Genomic DNA, 17,235 nt, shown 5'->3' with positions numbered 1-17,235 from the left:
CGTGTTCTAGTTTTATCCTGATCAGTTACAGGAGGGTAGGGATCCATACAAGGTACATAAATAAAGGCCAAGACCCGCACAGTCAAATGCCACCCCTGTGGGGAAATGAGACTCATCAAGTGGCAGCTGCTTTCAACTGTCATTACCCCTAATACACAGCACAAAGAGACAAGACAATTTTGACTAAAATATGAGGTTTATTAAGATATTGTGTTTACAAAGACACAGATGAGTGGTTCTGCTATAGCATAATCTTGTTATGAGTGTGATGATCTCTGAAAAATATTTCTGTGGCAAAGGTTATCTTACAAATGTCCTTGTGTTCCATTAGTCATAACAGATCTATTGGCCACACTTTTCCCCAAGCAACTAAAGCTATCAGAGCAACCAGGGCATAAGGGCACCAGGAAATGCCTAATAAAAAATATATGGCATTAGGACAATTCAAAAGCAACATGGAGGAACTGGTAAATATGGACTGAGCCAATATGTGAGTATGACCCCAGGTTACTTTTTCAATGCAGTCCCACGTTCTTGCATGTCTAATACCAGGGTTAGAATTCAAGAGGAAGAGCTGCTTTATATGACCTATTCAACTGCCAAGAAAAAAAAGAATACACTTCAAATCCTCTATTTTTCTTCCACAGAAGTGAGGTTACACACAGGCCAATGTGACTTTGTTCTGTGACCACAGGAGGTATTAGTGGGAATTCATTAACATTTGAACCAATGGCATTTGACTGGGTGATCCCTGCTGTTTCAGACTGAAGGATGGGTGGACTAGTGCAGACTTCCTACATCCCATTCATCATGTGTTTACGAATATGTTGTGTACCTGCTCCAATAAGGAAAACGAACAGTGTGGTTTTGTATCATCACTTTACTTGGTTTCAAAATACCCACATAACCCTATAATTTAACATACACACACTTGCCTTAACTATTCTTGACAGTCCACAGAAAACATCGTCATCTGAGCAAACTGTTTACAGGGCAAATGCAGATTCGGCTTATTTGGAAGTATCTATATTGGCCCCAACAGGATAAGTGATAAGAAAAGTAAACCCATGAATTGATACAGATTTCTGTTTCTGGTAGAAAATATGTGACTCTTGAAAAAGAATGTCAAACTCAACTCTGTAATCATATCTCACTGAAGATCACAGAATGTGACCACTTTCTCATCTGTGAAAAATGAATAACTTATTAATTAGCTTTTTTTACAGCATATGTTGTCTCATAAGTATTGTATAGGTGAGGGATTGATAGTGAGAAGAGTAAGGGGGAGGAATAGAATGCTTGAAGATCTGACATTTTTATTCTTGACTGTATTTGTGAGTGAGTGAGTGAGTGAGTGAGTGAGTGAGTGAGTGAGTGGGTGAGTGGAAACAGAATAGAAAAAGATACCGAATAAGAATCGATAAACAAAATAGAAATGGATACAGTATATAGTTTTACTGCTTGGCTACAAATGGTCATTAACACCCTATATATGTTTATTTTTATCTATTTGGAAGACACTTGTCTATAGCACCCTGCAAAAAGTGAAAACAATAATAAGGTTGGGTGGATCTTTCAATTTCATTAGAGTCAACCTTAAATATAAATATTTTCACATACAGATCTCAACCATTTCCCATTGGTAGTGATATTGGTTTACAGGTATGGGTCATACAGTCTTACTTCAACATTGTCTGCTCATGTTTAAGAACATAAATATTTTCCCTTTGGGGTGTGGATAGCATTTACTAGACTGCTGTAAAACCAGGGATGGAATTTAAGGTAGTAGAAAATTTGAGTGCGCCACCAAATCAAATGTATTATTTTGTGATAGATTCCCACTCTAAATCATAATGAAATAGATTGGGGAAAGGAGAAAGTGCTGACAGATATTGCTTTGATATATCTAAGGGCACCTACAGAAAAGAAGAAAAAAAAACATGAAATGCAGTAAAATACAACTTTTTTATTTATCTTCTGTAAAGCTACTGTAACATCTTTTGGCATTCTAACTTTTTTGTTGATACAGATTAACCCTGCAGAAAGGAAAACAGAATGTACAAAACTTTATCTGGCTTATAAAAGCTCATCGCTAATTACCCAGTAAACAGAGAACGTTCTTCAGACATTGGGTAGAAATTAAGCAGAGCCATACATTTAAATATGTATCTGACAAAATTTGAATTATCCAAAGTTATGACCTCACATTATTAAAACGTCCTAGAAATGTTCTTAGAATTATATATTTTTAAGAAAGGCAGCCAGCTGACAAATGTTTAGAGAAAACATGGCATGATATTTGCAAATACTTACTGTATATGGCATACTGAACTTTATTTTACCCTGCAAAACAAAGAATAATAAGGAAATATTGCACACATTCATGAATGAGTTACAGTTTGGTCATATTGGATAATCATTCTTGTAACTGCCCAAATGGAATGACTGAAATGTGTTTACAAGAGTAGATTAGAGGGTAAACAGATGGAAATTGTGAATTATTTATTCCCATTTATATTATAAACCAATTTTCCCACATTGCAATACAAGAGGCATATCAGGTACCATACACACCAAGCAGGGCTAAACAACACACCAGATCTATTACTGTACATACAAAGACTCAGTAGACCTCAGTGAAAAAGCAAGGATATACAGTAGGATATTATTCCATGTGCTGCTGTCATAGAGTACAGAGTGTATTCATTTACTGCCCCTTTTCTTTTGTTATATGGCCCTAGATGTATGGTTGCTGCATGGCACATTTTATTATCAAAGTCAGCCACTAGCACAGTAATATATTTGGCAGTAAACATTGGTGGGTACAAAACATGTCTATGACAGGTACTGTGCTTTAAATCACTAGTTTTCAATGTCAGTCCTTGTCAAAGTTTTGTTTCAATACAAATTCCATAACTTTATTCTGTCATTGGTCTGTTTACAAACAAACCAGTTATGAGGATTTTATTGACATGGTGTGATCTTAGCCAAGTCATTTGCCGGTGTAAAGATCACACGAGTCCTATCTATGAAGGAAATCATTAACAAATGCTTTTGGAGAACTATCCCTTTAATCCCACATCAATATCATGAATGAACCATTGGAAGTGGTTAGTACTTGGCATCCCTTAACATGTATATTCCATGAGTCTCTGCATGAGGGAAGGAATTGCACAAAGGAGGGTTGAAAGGATAGCGAATTCTATAAAAACACAGTTAGTTATAGCAGTAGCTATCCATGATCCAGGATTAACAAGAGTAAAATGTGAGAAAAGGACAATATGAAAATCTCACATTATTCAAACATGACTTTGTGAGTGGAACCCAAGAGGAGTCGAAGGTCAATTTAAAAGTCCTTCAATTATAGTCGATTTTAAAGACTTTTGTGCTGCCATGCAAGTTTGACTATCACGACAACACATTTGGCTACACTCTATAGCAGTGGTACTCAAACCTTTCAAGCAGGGACCCTCTTTTTTGGCCAGAATTTCTAGCGACCCCACACCCCAAATCTAATGACAGCCTTAAAATCGGTAAATTTCTATTTTTACATCAACAAATAACTTTCAATTAATTTCCATCTCTCTTATCAAAATTAAGAGAATCAATAAATACATTAACACAATTCAATATTATTTTTCAAATTTCTTTCTCAAAAAAATAAATATTGTAATATAATAATAATAATAAATTCCATTTAGCAGGCGCTTTTATCCAAAGCGACTTACATTCATGCGTGCATACATTTTGTCCTATAAATTAATCTTACATTTTTGTTGTATTTTTATTTTTAAAATCCGCGACCCCACTCCAACTTTGAATGTTACAGCTCTGTAGAGACCCAAATAATACATTGAAATATTATGATGGTGTAAAGCACACCTTTTACTCCACAGTGCTTGCAGTGAAGAAGACCTTTGCACCGACATAAAATCATCGACTTCCTCTAAGGTGTAAAAACACATACCTAATTGAGAACACTGTAAAATGACTCTTGGGGCACAGTGTTCTCTTACTTTCACGTTTCTCTCCATTCCCACTGAAGAGGTCAACCATTGATTGCTAAGAAACAAAACATTGACATGTGAATAATTTGAACAACCCCTGTCAACCCTTGCTCCAGCATAAAGCTCAGCAAGACAACCTTCAATGCATGGTCAAGACAATGACAAGTTCTATACTTTCTCTCTCCCTATCTGAATGGGTCGGGACTATACATTCATGCTGATCGATCCTTTGCTCAAGATCGACCCCTTAGTGACCTCTGTGCTGACAATAGAGAGGGGGACGCTCTCATAACTCTCTGGTGCCCCCCAGCAGCGGCAGCGGTATAGGGTAGTTTTGAGCTCTTTCTGGAAGTTACTGTTGAGAAAGCCATAGATGATGGGGTTGACACAAGTAGAGGCCATGGCTGTGAGGTGGCAGGCAGAGAAGATGATGTCATGCTGGCAGGATGGGATGGCCTGGTGATTCCAGTCAAACACGGTGTTGAAGATGTTGAGCGGGAGCCAGCAGAGGGCAAACACTGCCACGATGGAGGCCAACATGGCATTGATCCTCTTTGACCCCTTGGCCTTCTTCTGGCGGTTGTCCCTGGTTCGCTCCACCATGTAATTTCTCAGTCGGAGACGCAGGAAGATGCGTAAGTAGCAGACCAGGATGAGGATGAGGGGAAGGCAGTACTGGAAGAGCAGCAGGGAGGTGGTGTAGGCCAGTCGTTTGTGCTCTGAGGGCCACCGCTCCATACAGATGAAGTGGTCAGTGAAGGGATTGAAGGGGAGGCTAATGTTCTGGAAAGGACTGTTGGTGAGAACGTTGAAGGAGAGGAAAGGCAGAGAGATGAAGCAGGCCACCATCCAGGTGATGGCTACAGCCAGGTAGGAGTGGCCCACCACAGGCTTCCATCCAGTGGGGTGGATGATGAGTTGGTGGCGCTCCATGGCTATGAGGACCAGGGAGAAGACAGAGACTGTGACAGAGATGCACTGGACAAAGGGTGTGACCTTACAGAGTGCCTCCCCCAAGATCCAGCGATCCATTAGAGTGTAGATGATGGTGACCGGCAGGCACACGATGCACATGAGGATGTCAGAAATTGACAGGTTGGCGATGAATATGTTGGTGACATTCCTCATCTCCTTCTGTCGTGTGATGACAAACACCAGGCAGATGTTACCGATAAGGCCCACCCCGATCAGTGCGCTGTAGGCAACTATCAGGAAGGTTGTGCCACTCATGGAGGTGGTGCACTCGTCTGTGTCGCCCCATGGCATCTCTTTCCACCAGGCGTGATGACTACTATTGTTCACATGGGACACCTCCATGCTAGAAGTCAGAACTTATTTTGTAGACTGGGATCCAGAAGTATTAGTATGGTGTTTCCCTCCACTTCAATATGATATACTATCTAATGTGTCTTTATTGTATGTTTGAGTTTGCTGGGGTTTTCATCATACCAGTATTCTTATTGATGGCTGGAACATTGATTGCAGTCTTTGTTTGCTGTCTGAAAGAGAAAACCACACTTATAAGATGACATCTTTCACTGAGCTGATTTCCCAAATGTGAATGCAGTTATTTAATAAACCCAGGATAAATAAAGGACTTGTCTTTGCAACCATGTTAACTGCTGCTCTGAAAATAGCTGGAAGCAGGAAAATACTCTACTTTAGGATCCACTTTAGGTAGTTTGTTTTTTAAGTAAAACAATCAATGTGTTTTTTGATGTAAAACAATCTTGAAATGTAATGTAATCTTTGCTTTCTATAACATAGGTTCAATGGGTTCTACTTTGGTGCACACACAATATACTCTGAAATAAATGGAAAAATAAGATAGTAAGTGACTAGATATGCCTATACATTTTAAATTGGTCAAAACAAAACTTAGCCTTGGCTATCACTGCAGTATTCATTAATCTTTGTTTAGGATCTTGAGACGCTTGTGTAAGCACTGAAATTCGATTTATTAGAGTAGACTATTGCAAACCAGAGGAGAATGAATGATGAGAGAGCTTCAAGAGGCGGTGACTGAAAAACATGCAAATGTATCCGCCTGTCTACTTGAGTACTGGCATTCATAACTAACGATGTATTAACACCATATCATCAAGCAAACAGCATGGATGAACGCTGAAATGTGTTACCATCAAAAGGCCACATGATATCATTTCGACTCCCCATACCAAAGACAACCCGTTCCAGTACATTTCCATGACAATAACCATGTCATTGACATGCCATCAGAATGAAACATGAGAAGGTACTTAATGTCAAGGACAGAATCCTGCTGGGCCGCCTCAACTGGGTAGCATACACAATGGATATATTTCCTCCTCTCTCGCAATCAAAGAGCTAGATGTCTCCTGTGTGGAAAATTACTCCCCTTCTTTACTCTGTGTCTGACTATGACCTCAAGCGTACCACAAAGATTGACAGATGACTCCTCAAAGCTATCACAAAGGGTCAGCTGTCCTACAGCATAGGTACTGGTACAGTATCCATTGACATATGTATTTAACCCACTGCCACCTTTTGACTAATATGTGATGTGCAATACGACTGGACTCCAATTCCAAAGATGAAGAAAGACTTGAGGTGCAGGAAATAGGAAGGGGGAAAGGGGGAGCGGAGGTCAAGAGAAGGAAGCAGCACTGATTACCAGGATGTTTGGCCCAAGGCTACAACATCGCTCCTGAGAGCAATTGGATAGGATTCAATTCATGTCTTGGGAACTAGCAATTCAGGATAAGATCAGCATTCCATTCCAAAGACAACCCATGTTCTTTAACTGCAAAAATATCAATTTCACAGTCAAAGCAAAGCAAACTCTTGAGTTGAGAGGAAATAACATATGGTCATTATTATTATCCCCATCATCATTGACACTATTGTTACAGGGTGTAATTTCCCATTCACCCATTGCGCATAAATGCACCTTTGAGATGATCTTTGAGATGATAAATTCAATATTTCTCATGTTTTTGCATCTACCTTTGATGGACCACAACAGATTTATATTCGGTGAGTAATGAAGTGATATTTTCTTCTAAATGAAGTCGCCTCCAGGTTCTTAGGATGATTATTATCACTTAGTTCAAGGCCCTATGTGATTATAAGCTAGATAGAGACAGGTCTCTGTCTAATCAAACTTGAATAAACCACTTCTGCCTGGGGCTTAACCAGGGTTGTTTCTAATGGTTATGTTGACAGTCACACTGCAGATTCTGTGATGAAATAGCCCTAACCAAAACATAATTACCAAATGAATGGTGGTTCATGTAGGATTATTTATGTGTCTGAACTTTATGTACAAAACCCCAAGGCTCATTACATCAATGGTGCAGATGATCTAATGTAGAGCTTGTGATCTAGAGGGAACAGTTGATCAAATAAACAATTAAACAAACAATGCAATTGAATGGGCTAATAAAAGTTAGGCATACAGTACATCTGGTCACAAAATGTGCTACAAGAATCAATATGACTGGAATCAATTCAATGCTGTGCTAGACTATTACATAACATGCTGTTAATACCCCAGAATCAGATTTAAACCCATTAGGCCTATACTGTACAAAACAAGGTAACTGTTTCACACATGTTTATCTACATCATTAACTACTTATTAGCCTACTTAGTCCTCTTTAGTATGTGAAACACAAGGCTTCCAAAACGTTAAGCAATTGGCAATATTCATGACAGTTAAGAGACTATAAAATGTATTATATGGACATATTGAGACACTTCCAGCAACAATGTATTGAATTTGCCACCACATGAAGCCATACATACAGTCCCTTAAATGTGTGTTTAAGCTTGAAATTGGCATTATCTCAACTCTATGTTATTATATCCTGGCTATAGGTGCCTAAAGAGATCTCATTGAACTAAAGCAAATATAGACAAGGGGTAATGAGGGATGTCATGATACAAATTAAGTTTATCTTAACAGGTATGCAATAGTGAATATTGTTTTTGAAGCATTAGTTAAAAAGCAGTTCAGAAATTAATGATCTTTGTCACAATGTTTCCTAATGTAATATAGCCCAACAAATATAATAGGCTATATTCTAAATGGCATTATGGCAAAACAATGATTAAAATCCTGTCTGTATAGCCTTAGCATATGGTTTTTTATTATACCTAATAATTAGACCGAATGTGAGAATAAAAGACAAGACGGATTCTTACCCGCTTCGCTCAACGTTTTTCTACATTTCACTGAGTCTTTCCTTGCCCCCCATTGACTATTCGAGATCTAAGGTTCCAAATGATGCAGACGCACAAGGAACGCTCTTCCCCCGCCTGAAACGATGAGCGACTCCCACCGGTAGATCGAGCCGAGGTGGTCTAATAGGCTATAGCCTATCCGGCGCTCATACAAGTCTTCCGTTCAAGCGAACAACCACATGAGTAAGGAGGCTAAAACAACGTTTCCTCTCTAGTAGCCTACTCCGGACATTAAATTAATTATTAAGCCACAACTTATTGAGATCAACAAGTTCCCGTTTTGAACATTGAAGCCACAAACAGTGTGACAGTATAATAAATCATCATACCAATTCAAGTGGAATCTGAATAGGGGAAAACATTTTTGGCTATTGCCTAATTCAGCAACCAATTAAATGCAACAAAGAGCTTCAACATCATATAGGCTATAACAGGAAGGTAGGAGGTGGCTTGTCGGCATCTAGCATAAACCCTGTAGCACGCTTCCCCCTCGAAACAGTTTGCGCATATAACATTTTGTGACGTTTTTGTTCGTTTTCTTCGTTATCTTCGTGAAAACTCTGACTTTTTTGATTTGCTAAATCGTTGAATGAGGCAGCTGATTAACTACAATCGAAAATATCCCCGTTTCCTAGTTTCGACTAGCAAGTGAACTCGGCATATGCCACTTGGTCGATGATTGCTCAACAGTACTTCTCCTAGTAAAAGTGAAACTATTACTTGTTTCATGTGCTAGTCAGAACTAGGAAACTCGGAAATGTACGATTTGCTAATTGGTTGTATTTATACACCTGCCGTGTTTTTATTGAATAGTGATACCAGTTAAGAACAAATTCGTATTTACAATGACGGCCTACCCTGGCCAAATCCTAAACCGGACGACGCTGGGTCAATTGTGCGCCGCACTACAGTAATCGTTGACTCCCAATCACGGCCGGTTGTGATACAGTACCATAGACCGCTGGGCCACTCGGGAGCCTAACCAATTAGCAAGTTGGGAATTTCTGAGTTTCCTAGTTCCGACTAGTACATGAACGCGGCATATAGACTGGATTCTTCAATGAAGTGTTTGACGTCATTCAACAATAGATGACTAGTTTTCATGCACATTCTTTCACTTGAGAAATACTGCACCAGTTAGCTAGATGTAAAATTGTGCACATAAGCCTTCCAAAAGGTTTGGTTCGGCTGGCGCCTAGCTGATCTCTGCAAGGAGAACCGAACGAGACCGCAAAGCCTACTCCTTTAAAAGACCTTCGCTTGAAAAACGAGAAAAAGTGGCAATAGTTTGTCTATCTTGAGACACCATAATAAAATAAAATCAAGCTTTATTTATACAGCACATTTCAGACACAATGTGCTTCACATAAAAAACAAATAAAAACAATGAAAATAAAAACAAAAATATTTTGGGAGCAGAAACTGAAAATATATGGTCTGTAGCTGTTTTTTTCAGGAGGCTAGTATACAGTATATACACAACAAAATGAAAGCATCTAGCAGCACCCACCTGTAGCACACGCTCCAGCAGGTTTATCTCACTAGTCACCCCCAAAGCCAATTCTTCCTTTGGCTGCCTCTCCTTCCAGTTCTCTGCTGCCAATGACTGGAACGAACTGCAAAAATCACTAAAGCTGGAGACTCTTACCTCCCTCACTAGCTTTAAGCACCAGCTGTCAGAGCAGCTCACAGATCACTGCACCTGTACATAGCTCATCTGTAAATAGCCCATCCAATCTACCTCATCCCCATACTGTATTTATGTATTTTTCTTGCTCCTTTGCACCCCAGTATCTCTACTTGCACTTTCATCTTCTGCACATTCTACCATTCCAGTGTTTAATTGCTATATTGTAATAACTTCGCCACCACGGCCTATTTATTGCCTTACCTCTCTTATCCTACCTCATTTGCACATGCTGTATGTAGACTTTTTTCTATTGTATTATTGATTGTATGTTTGCTTATTCCATGTGTAACTCTGTGTTGTTGTATGTGTCAAACTGCTTTGCTTTATCTTGGCCAGGTTGCAGTTGCAAATGACAACTTGCTCTCAACTAGCCTACCTGGTTAAATAAAGGTGAAATATATATATATATATTTTTTTTAAAACATGTCATTTGCCTGATGTCAATCAATATGAATGGGTAGCGATGTGTCATATGAACATTTTGGTCTCCTCTTCTCATTCAAAGCTAAGCAACAGCATGGAAATATGGTGAATAAGTTAAAGGCTGGGAAAAAAAGTGTAGGCCATCACACTCAACTGGTGAAAGTAGTCACATCCCATGCAGGCAGGAATTCTGACCTCTCTGTTCCCATAGCATAGCTTAGTATTGCCATCCCCCCAAATCGACCAGTTTCCCTGTGTTTTTCCAAAGGTCAATTAAGCTGGTAAGAAAATATTACGGATTGGCATTCCTCCTAAATGCAAAAAATTGTAGGGGGCTAGGTGAGAATTTGAGAATCACAGCTACCATGCACACCGGTGTCAAACTGTGTGTCTCACATCCTTCCTAATTGAAACAGCATCCCAAGACATGATGACAGATCCTACAGGCTTTCACAAAGAAAACTATTTAATTGAGATTTTGCACTTGGTGAGCCAGAAGATGACAGGTTCTTACTTTTCTCCACGCACTTCCTCTAGAGAGGGATGTGAAGAGAAGGAAGACCTGAATGAGTCAGATTGTGACTGACTGTGCTTGAAAACCAGACAGACAGAACATCTAACATTAACACACAGCATAGTGTTCGTATGGAGCGTGGACGCAGGTTTGATCTTCCTGAACAATTAGGTAATACACACATCCCTCACATTTAGCTTCCTGTTTTAGAACTGCTGTTTTCACAGGTACAAAGTAAAAAATCTGCACAATATTTTAAATATTTAGTGTACAAGAAATTCGGAACGAGATACCAACATTTTATAGTGGCCAAACCAGAAGGCCAGCATCCTGGAGTCGCCTCTTCACTGTTGACGTTGAGACTGGTGTTCTTTAAAAAACAAAGACATTTCTAAGTGACCCCAAACCTTTGAACGGTAGTGTATATTTTTCTGGATGAAGGTCATAATCTAAAATAGTGACTACAGTTGAAGTCGGAAGTTTACATACACCTTAGCCAAATACATTTAAACTCAGTTTTTCACAATTCCTGACATTTAATCCAAGTAAAAGTTCCCTTTAGGTCAGTTAGGATCACCACTTAATTTTAAGAATGTGAAATGTCAGAATAATAGTAGAGAGAACGATTTATTTCAGCTTTTATTTCTTTCATCACATTCCCAGTGGGTCAGAAGTTTACATACACTCAATTAGTATTTTGTAGCATTGTCTTTAAATTGTTTAACTTGAGTCAAACCTTTTGGGTAGCCTTCCACAAGCTTCCCACAATAAGTTGGGTGAATTTTGGACCATTCCTACTGACAAAGCTGGTGTAACTGATTCAGGTTTGTAGGCCTCTTTACTCACACACGCTTTTTCAGTTCTGCCCACAACTGTTCTATAGGATTGAGGTCAGGGCTTTGTGATGGCCACTCCAATACCTTGACTTTGTTGTCCTTAAGCCATTTTGCCACAACTTTGGAAGTCTGCTTGGGGTCATTGTCCATTTGGAAGACCCATTTGCAACCAAGCTTTAACTTCCTGACTGATGTCTTGAGATGTTGCTTCAATATATCCCCATAATTTTCCCTCTTCATGATGCCCTCTATATTGTGAAGTGCACCAGTCCCTCCTGCAGCAAAGCACCCCCACAGCATGATGCTGCCACCCCTTGCAAGCCTCCCCCTTTTTCTTTCAAACATAACGATGGTCATTAGGGCCAAACAGTTCTATTTTTGTTTCATCAGACCAGAGGACATTTCTCCAAAATGTATGATCTTTGTCCCCATGTGCAGTTGCAAACTGTAGTCTGGCTTTTTTATGGCGGTTTTGGAGCAGTGGCTTCTTCCTTGCTGAGCGGACTTTCAGGTTATATCGATATAGGACTTGTTTTACTGTGGATATAGATACTTTTGTATCCGTTTCCTCCAGCATCTTCACAAGGTCCTTTGCTTTTGTTCTGGGATTGATTTGCACTTTTCGCACCAAAGTACGTTCATCTCTACGAAACAGAACGCGTCTCCTTCCTGAGCGGTATGACGGCTGCGTGGTCCCATGGTGTTTATACTGGCGTACTATTGTTAGTACAGATGAACGTGGTACCTTCAAGCGTTTGGAAATTGCTCCCAAGAATGAACTAGACTTGTGGAGGTCTACAAATGTTTTTCTGAGGTCTTGGCTAATTTCTTTTGATTTTCCCATGATGTCAAGCAAAGAGGCACTGAGTTTGAAGGTAGGCCTTGAAATACATCCACAGGTACACATTCAATGACTCAAATTATGTCAATTAGCTTATCAGAAGCTTCTAAAGCCATGGCATTATTTTCAGGAATTTTCCAAGCTGTTTAAAGGCACAGTCAACTTAGAGTATGTACACTTCTGACCTACTGGAATTGTGATACAGTGAATTATAAGTGAAATAATCTGTCTGTAAACAATTGCTGGAAAAATAACTTGTGTCATGCACAAAGTAGATGTCCTAACCGACTTGCCAAAACTATAGTTTGTTAACAAGACATTTGTGGAGTGGTTGAGAAACAAGTTTTAATGACGCCGACCTAAGTGTATGTCAACTTCCGACTTCAACTGTATATGTACCATTCTCTAAAATTTACTCTGAGCTTGATTGTAAAAGGTAACAGAAGCACTTCTTTACAGGGCAAGAGAACATTGACACATTGAAGATTCATGTTCAATGTGATTTTAGGACACAATCCACTTCTAATCCACAAAAGACTAAGGTGGATCTGGAATTTATCATGCAGAAGTTGACAAAGGAAATTCAGTCTGTTTTCAACTCAGTTATCAACTGATCTGAAATGGAAGGGGGAATGGTATCCTTCATATTACAATCTCAGCCTCAGTATCAGCATGTCCGAGTAGCTAATAATACTGACAATTAGATAGGCACAACTGTATTCTGTCTTCTGTCATGGTAGAAAGGGAAGGACAGGAGAAGGGTGGATATTCTTTGAAATTCTGAAACATAGAAATGGGAGTAACTTGAAACCATGAAATGATCAAATACTGCAAGTAGGTTTTTGTACAGAGAAACATTCATATATTTATGAAAAAGACGAGGTTATGTTATACAGTGCATTTGGAAAGTATTCAGTTCAGACCCCTTGACTTTTTCCACATTTTGTTACGTTACAGCCTTATTCTAAAATGTATTAGGAATTTTTCCCCTCATCAATCTACACACAATACCCCATAATGACAAAGCAAAAACAAGGTTTTAGACATTTTTGCAAATGTATTTAAAATTAAAAACTGATATATCACATTTACATTGGTGGAGTAATGCAGAGATGGTTGTCCTTCTGTAAGGTTCTCCCATCTCCACAGAGGAACTCTGGAGCTCTGTCAGAGTGACCATCGGGTTATTGGTCACCTCCCTGACCAAGGCCCTTCTCCCCCGATTGCTCAGTTTGGCCAGGCGGCCAGCTCTAGAAAGAGTTTTGGTGGTTCCAAACTTCTTCCATTTAAGAATGATGGAGTCCTCTGTGTTCTTGGGGGCCTTCAATGCTGCAGAAATGTTTTAGTACCCTTCCCCAGATCTGTTCCTCGACACAATCCTGTCTCGGAGTTCTACAGACAATTCCTTCGACCTCATGGCCTGGTTTTTGCTCTGACATGCACTGTCAACTGTGGGACCTTATATAGACAGGTATGTGCCTTTACAAATCATGTCCAATCAATTGAATGTACCACAGGTGGACTCCAATAAAGTTGTAGAAACATCTCATGGATGATCAATGGAAACAGGATGCACCTGAGCTCAATTTCGAGTATCATAGCAAAGCGTCTGAAAAAGTATGTAAATAAAGTATTTTTTATTTTTATTTTTAATACATTTGCAAAAAATCCTAAAAACCTATTTTCACTTTGTCGTTATGATATATCGTGTGTAGATTGATGAGGACATTTTTTTTATTTTATCCATTTTAGAATAAGGCTGTAACCAATTGTGACAAATGTGGAAAAAGTCAAGGGATCTGAATACTATCCGAAAGGCACTGTAGACACTATGTAACAACCTGCCCAGTTGATCATAAACTTTATGTTGATTGTCATTGATAAAGTATTTAAAGTGGTACTACGTAAATGTGCTCAGATCTTCTTAGCACACAGAACCAACGGTTGTAGAACAAATAATCTCTCTAGGAATGAGGTGATATTAGGGGGAGACACCTATTACATAAACAAGTAGTTGGACATAGTCTTTTGTGGGGAAAATGGTTGAGATTCATTATGTGTCACTGGCAGTGTAAATCAATAAGTATCTCTGCCCCATGGACAGTAAATTGCATCTTAGCTTCACGCTAAGATACCCATAATTCACGCTGCTTTCTGACAGATCACTGTTCTGTAATATCACAGTATGCTTGTTTATCCTTGATTTATCTGTCTTGAGACTGTGAAGATCTGCCCTGCCATTTATCTTCAAGACCTCTCATTGTCCTTAAGGGCTGAATTATTTGGTTATCATTAGATGCTTCCTTACTGGTACAGTGGTTCTTCCTTTAAAAGCTTTGAGCTTATGCCGTCACTGTTTGTGGTAAATTGTGTCAATAACGTGCCATAGAATTTTGCGGCACCCGCATGCGGTGCTGCAGTACGCCACAACTTTTAAAGGAAGAACCACTTTATTGTTTGCTTAAATAATACTGGAGCGATCCTCGCTATGTGAGCCACGTTACAATTTCCACCAAGTGGGTTCACCCTATTGGCGCAATGCATATGGGTGTTTGCCTTTGTTTGTGTTTGCGCCTCACAGCTGCCATCCCACTTCTGACACCAGTGTAGCGAACGGCAGGGCAGGGAAGAAAGCCTGGGATGCTGCCGTGAAAGGCAAACACCCTATGCATTGCCTGGACGTGTGAGGAAGCTGAGTAGGCCTGAACGTGTTAGGAAGCTTCCTGTTTGGAGGGGGAAGTGTAGCGATCCTTGCTATTTGAGCCACGTTACAATTCCCAACAAGTGGGTTAATCCTATTGGCCCGATGCATCGGGTGTTTGCCTTTCTCACCAGCGACCCTGGTTCGCTGCTCTGCTGTTTGCTACAATACATGTAACAGATATGAATGTGGAGTAATTGACTATGCTTGAACATTTCCCCATATCAGTTATAAGACAGCAAATAGCAGTCTGTCACCTCGGGATTCATGATCGAAAGACATGTTATATTCCCTTCAGTTCTCCAAAGACTGCTCTCATTTAAAGTCAGGGTGTCACCCAGAATCAATATGCTCTTAAAATCAATGCTTTCTGAGCCATAGCAAGTTGACCAGTGTGGAGAGAATATTAGAGGTATTGGTAGGTACTAGGCATTCTCCACTGCTCCTTAGTCTAATTCTTCACTCTCTCACCCATGCCAATTATGTCCCAAAACGATTTATATTGAGGAATGATCAGCACAATATTCAATATCCCCCTGAAACAGCAGTCCCACACATGAACCACAGTTGAAATAATCATTGACACCAATGCTGGGACACAATCCTATAACTCCCATGAGGCTGTAAATTACCCTGCCCTAGAATGGAGGCCACAATGCCTCTGGCTCTCAGGGATGACAAATAGCCCCTTCCATCTAACAGATCACGCCTAACATTGAGCTCACCCTGATGCTGCTTTGTTCTAATCGGCCTTCATGGAACACCTGAGATGTATTTTTCTAATTGCTCCTCATGATAAACATGAAATAAAAACAAGAATAACATTTATTTTAGCATTGGAGGGTCTAACTAACTATATTGGCTAGAAGAATCAGGAGACAGTCAAGTTTGCCAGGGCTGGACATCCAGTGTATCATATCAAGTTAAGACCCTTCTTTCCCACTCTAAACCCCAGTGTTTCCACGACCAGGTGGCTTAGAACAGGACAACTCAACCCGTCATGATCTTCCTGAAGCATCTGGACAACCCTCCATGAACTCCTCATGATCCCTGCATCTTTACAATATATAGCCTGGAGAGTTACTGTAAACAACGGTATTATTCGAATTTATGATATGAAATTCAAATGAACAATGTTGCTTTCATTGTAATGGAGCAGTAATCATTTGATCACAACACAAATACAACATAAATGTTGTAAATATCACACAAATAATCTAGTTTTGCAGCCTTGCATCATTGTGTCGCCTACTGTATACATAAAGTAACACAATGAGGAACAAAGGTGAGGGGAAAAGAAGAAAAGGCAGCACAAAATATTAGCACAGTAAACAGTGTTTTAGTGCTTAGTTGCACTGGTGTAATATAGGGCCCTTTAAGGCTGACATTTTGTTTAGCTGTAATTGAATAAAATGTTCAGAGCCCATGGTATTGAGGGGAGCGAGGGAGAGATAGGAGGAGAGAGAGAGGGAAAGAGAGCGAGAGATAAAGAGGGAGAGAAAGAGAGAGCACAAACTGCAATAGGGTTTATTAAAAAACAATTACATTAGCAGAATTAAAGGTATAATCCATCTGCCATGCATTAGATCTGCTGTTCTTCTTCGAAAGCTATATAAGTATTCCATGCAGCTCCAGACAAATCAAGTTTCATCCACAGTTCAGTGGATCAGTGGAAACTGTCTGGCCTCGTAGTTGGTCATATAGGCTTTATCTGCAGTAAAAAACAAATATTTAACTAGGCAAGTCAGTTAAGAACAAATTCTTATTTTGTCCTACCCCAGCCAAAACCTCCTTTCACCCGGACGACGCTGGGCCAATTGTGCACCGCCCTATGAGATCGAATCAGGGTCTGTAGTGACACCTCTAGCACTGAGATGCAGTGCCATCGACCGCTGCACCACTCAGGAGCCCCTAGCAGTTCAGTGGATGTAATGGCTATCTGTAATATAATTGTCTACTTTATGTTCAATAGACAGATTTTATGCTTTTAATAGGTGAT

At 39.7% G+C, this 17,235-nt stretch overlaps 1 protein-coding gene across 1 annotated transcript; it reads right to left on the bottom strand.

Moving 5' to 3' along the window:
- Positions 1–238: 238 nt before the first annotated feature.
- Positions 239–8,668, bottom strand: LOC129853530 (neuropeptide Y receptor type 1-like). The gene is made up of 2 exons (XM_055919666.1): positions 8,193–8,668; positions 239–5,506 (listed from the first exon to the last, which is right to left on the bottom strand). Exon 2 carries the CDS (start codon positions 5,322–5,324, stop codon positions 4,212–4,214), a length of 1,113 nt encoding a protein of 370 aa, XP_055775641.1. The 5' UTR covers positions 5,325–5,506; positions 8,193–8,668; the 3' UTR covers positions 239–4,211.
- Between the last annotated feature and the right edge of the window lie 8,567 nt (positions 8,669–17,235).

The sequence above is a fragment of the Salvelinus fontinalis genome, chromosome 4 (assembly GCF_029448725.1).
Source record: "Salvelinus fontinalis isolate EN_2023a chromosome 4, ASM2944872v1, whole genome shotgun sequence".
Taxonomy (NCBI): Eukaryota; Metazoa; Chordata; class Actinopteri; order Salmoniformes; family Salmonidae; genus Salvelinus; species Salvelinus fontinalis.
The sequence above is the reverse complement of the archived record's forward strand: the minus strand, read 5'-3'. Positions and strand labels throughout refer to the sequence as shown.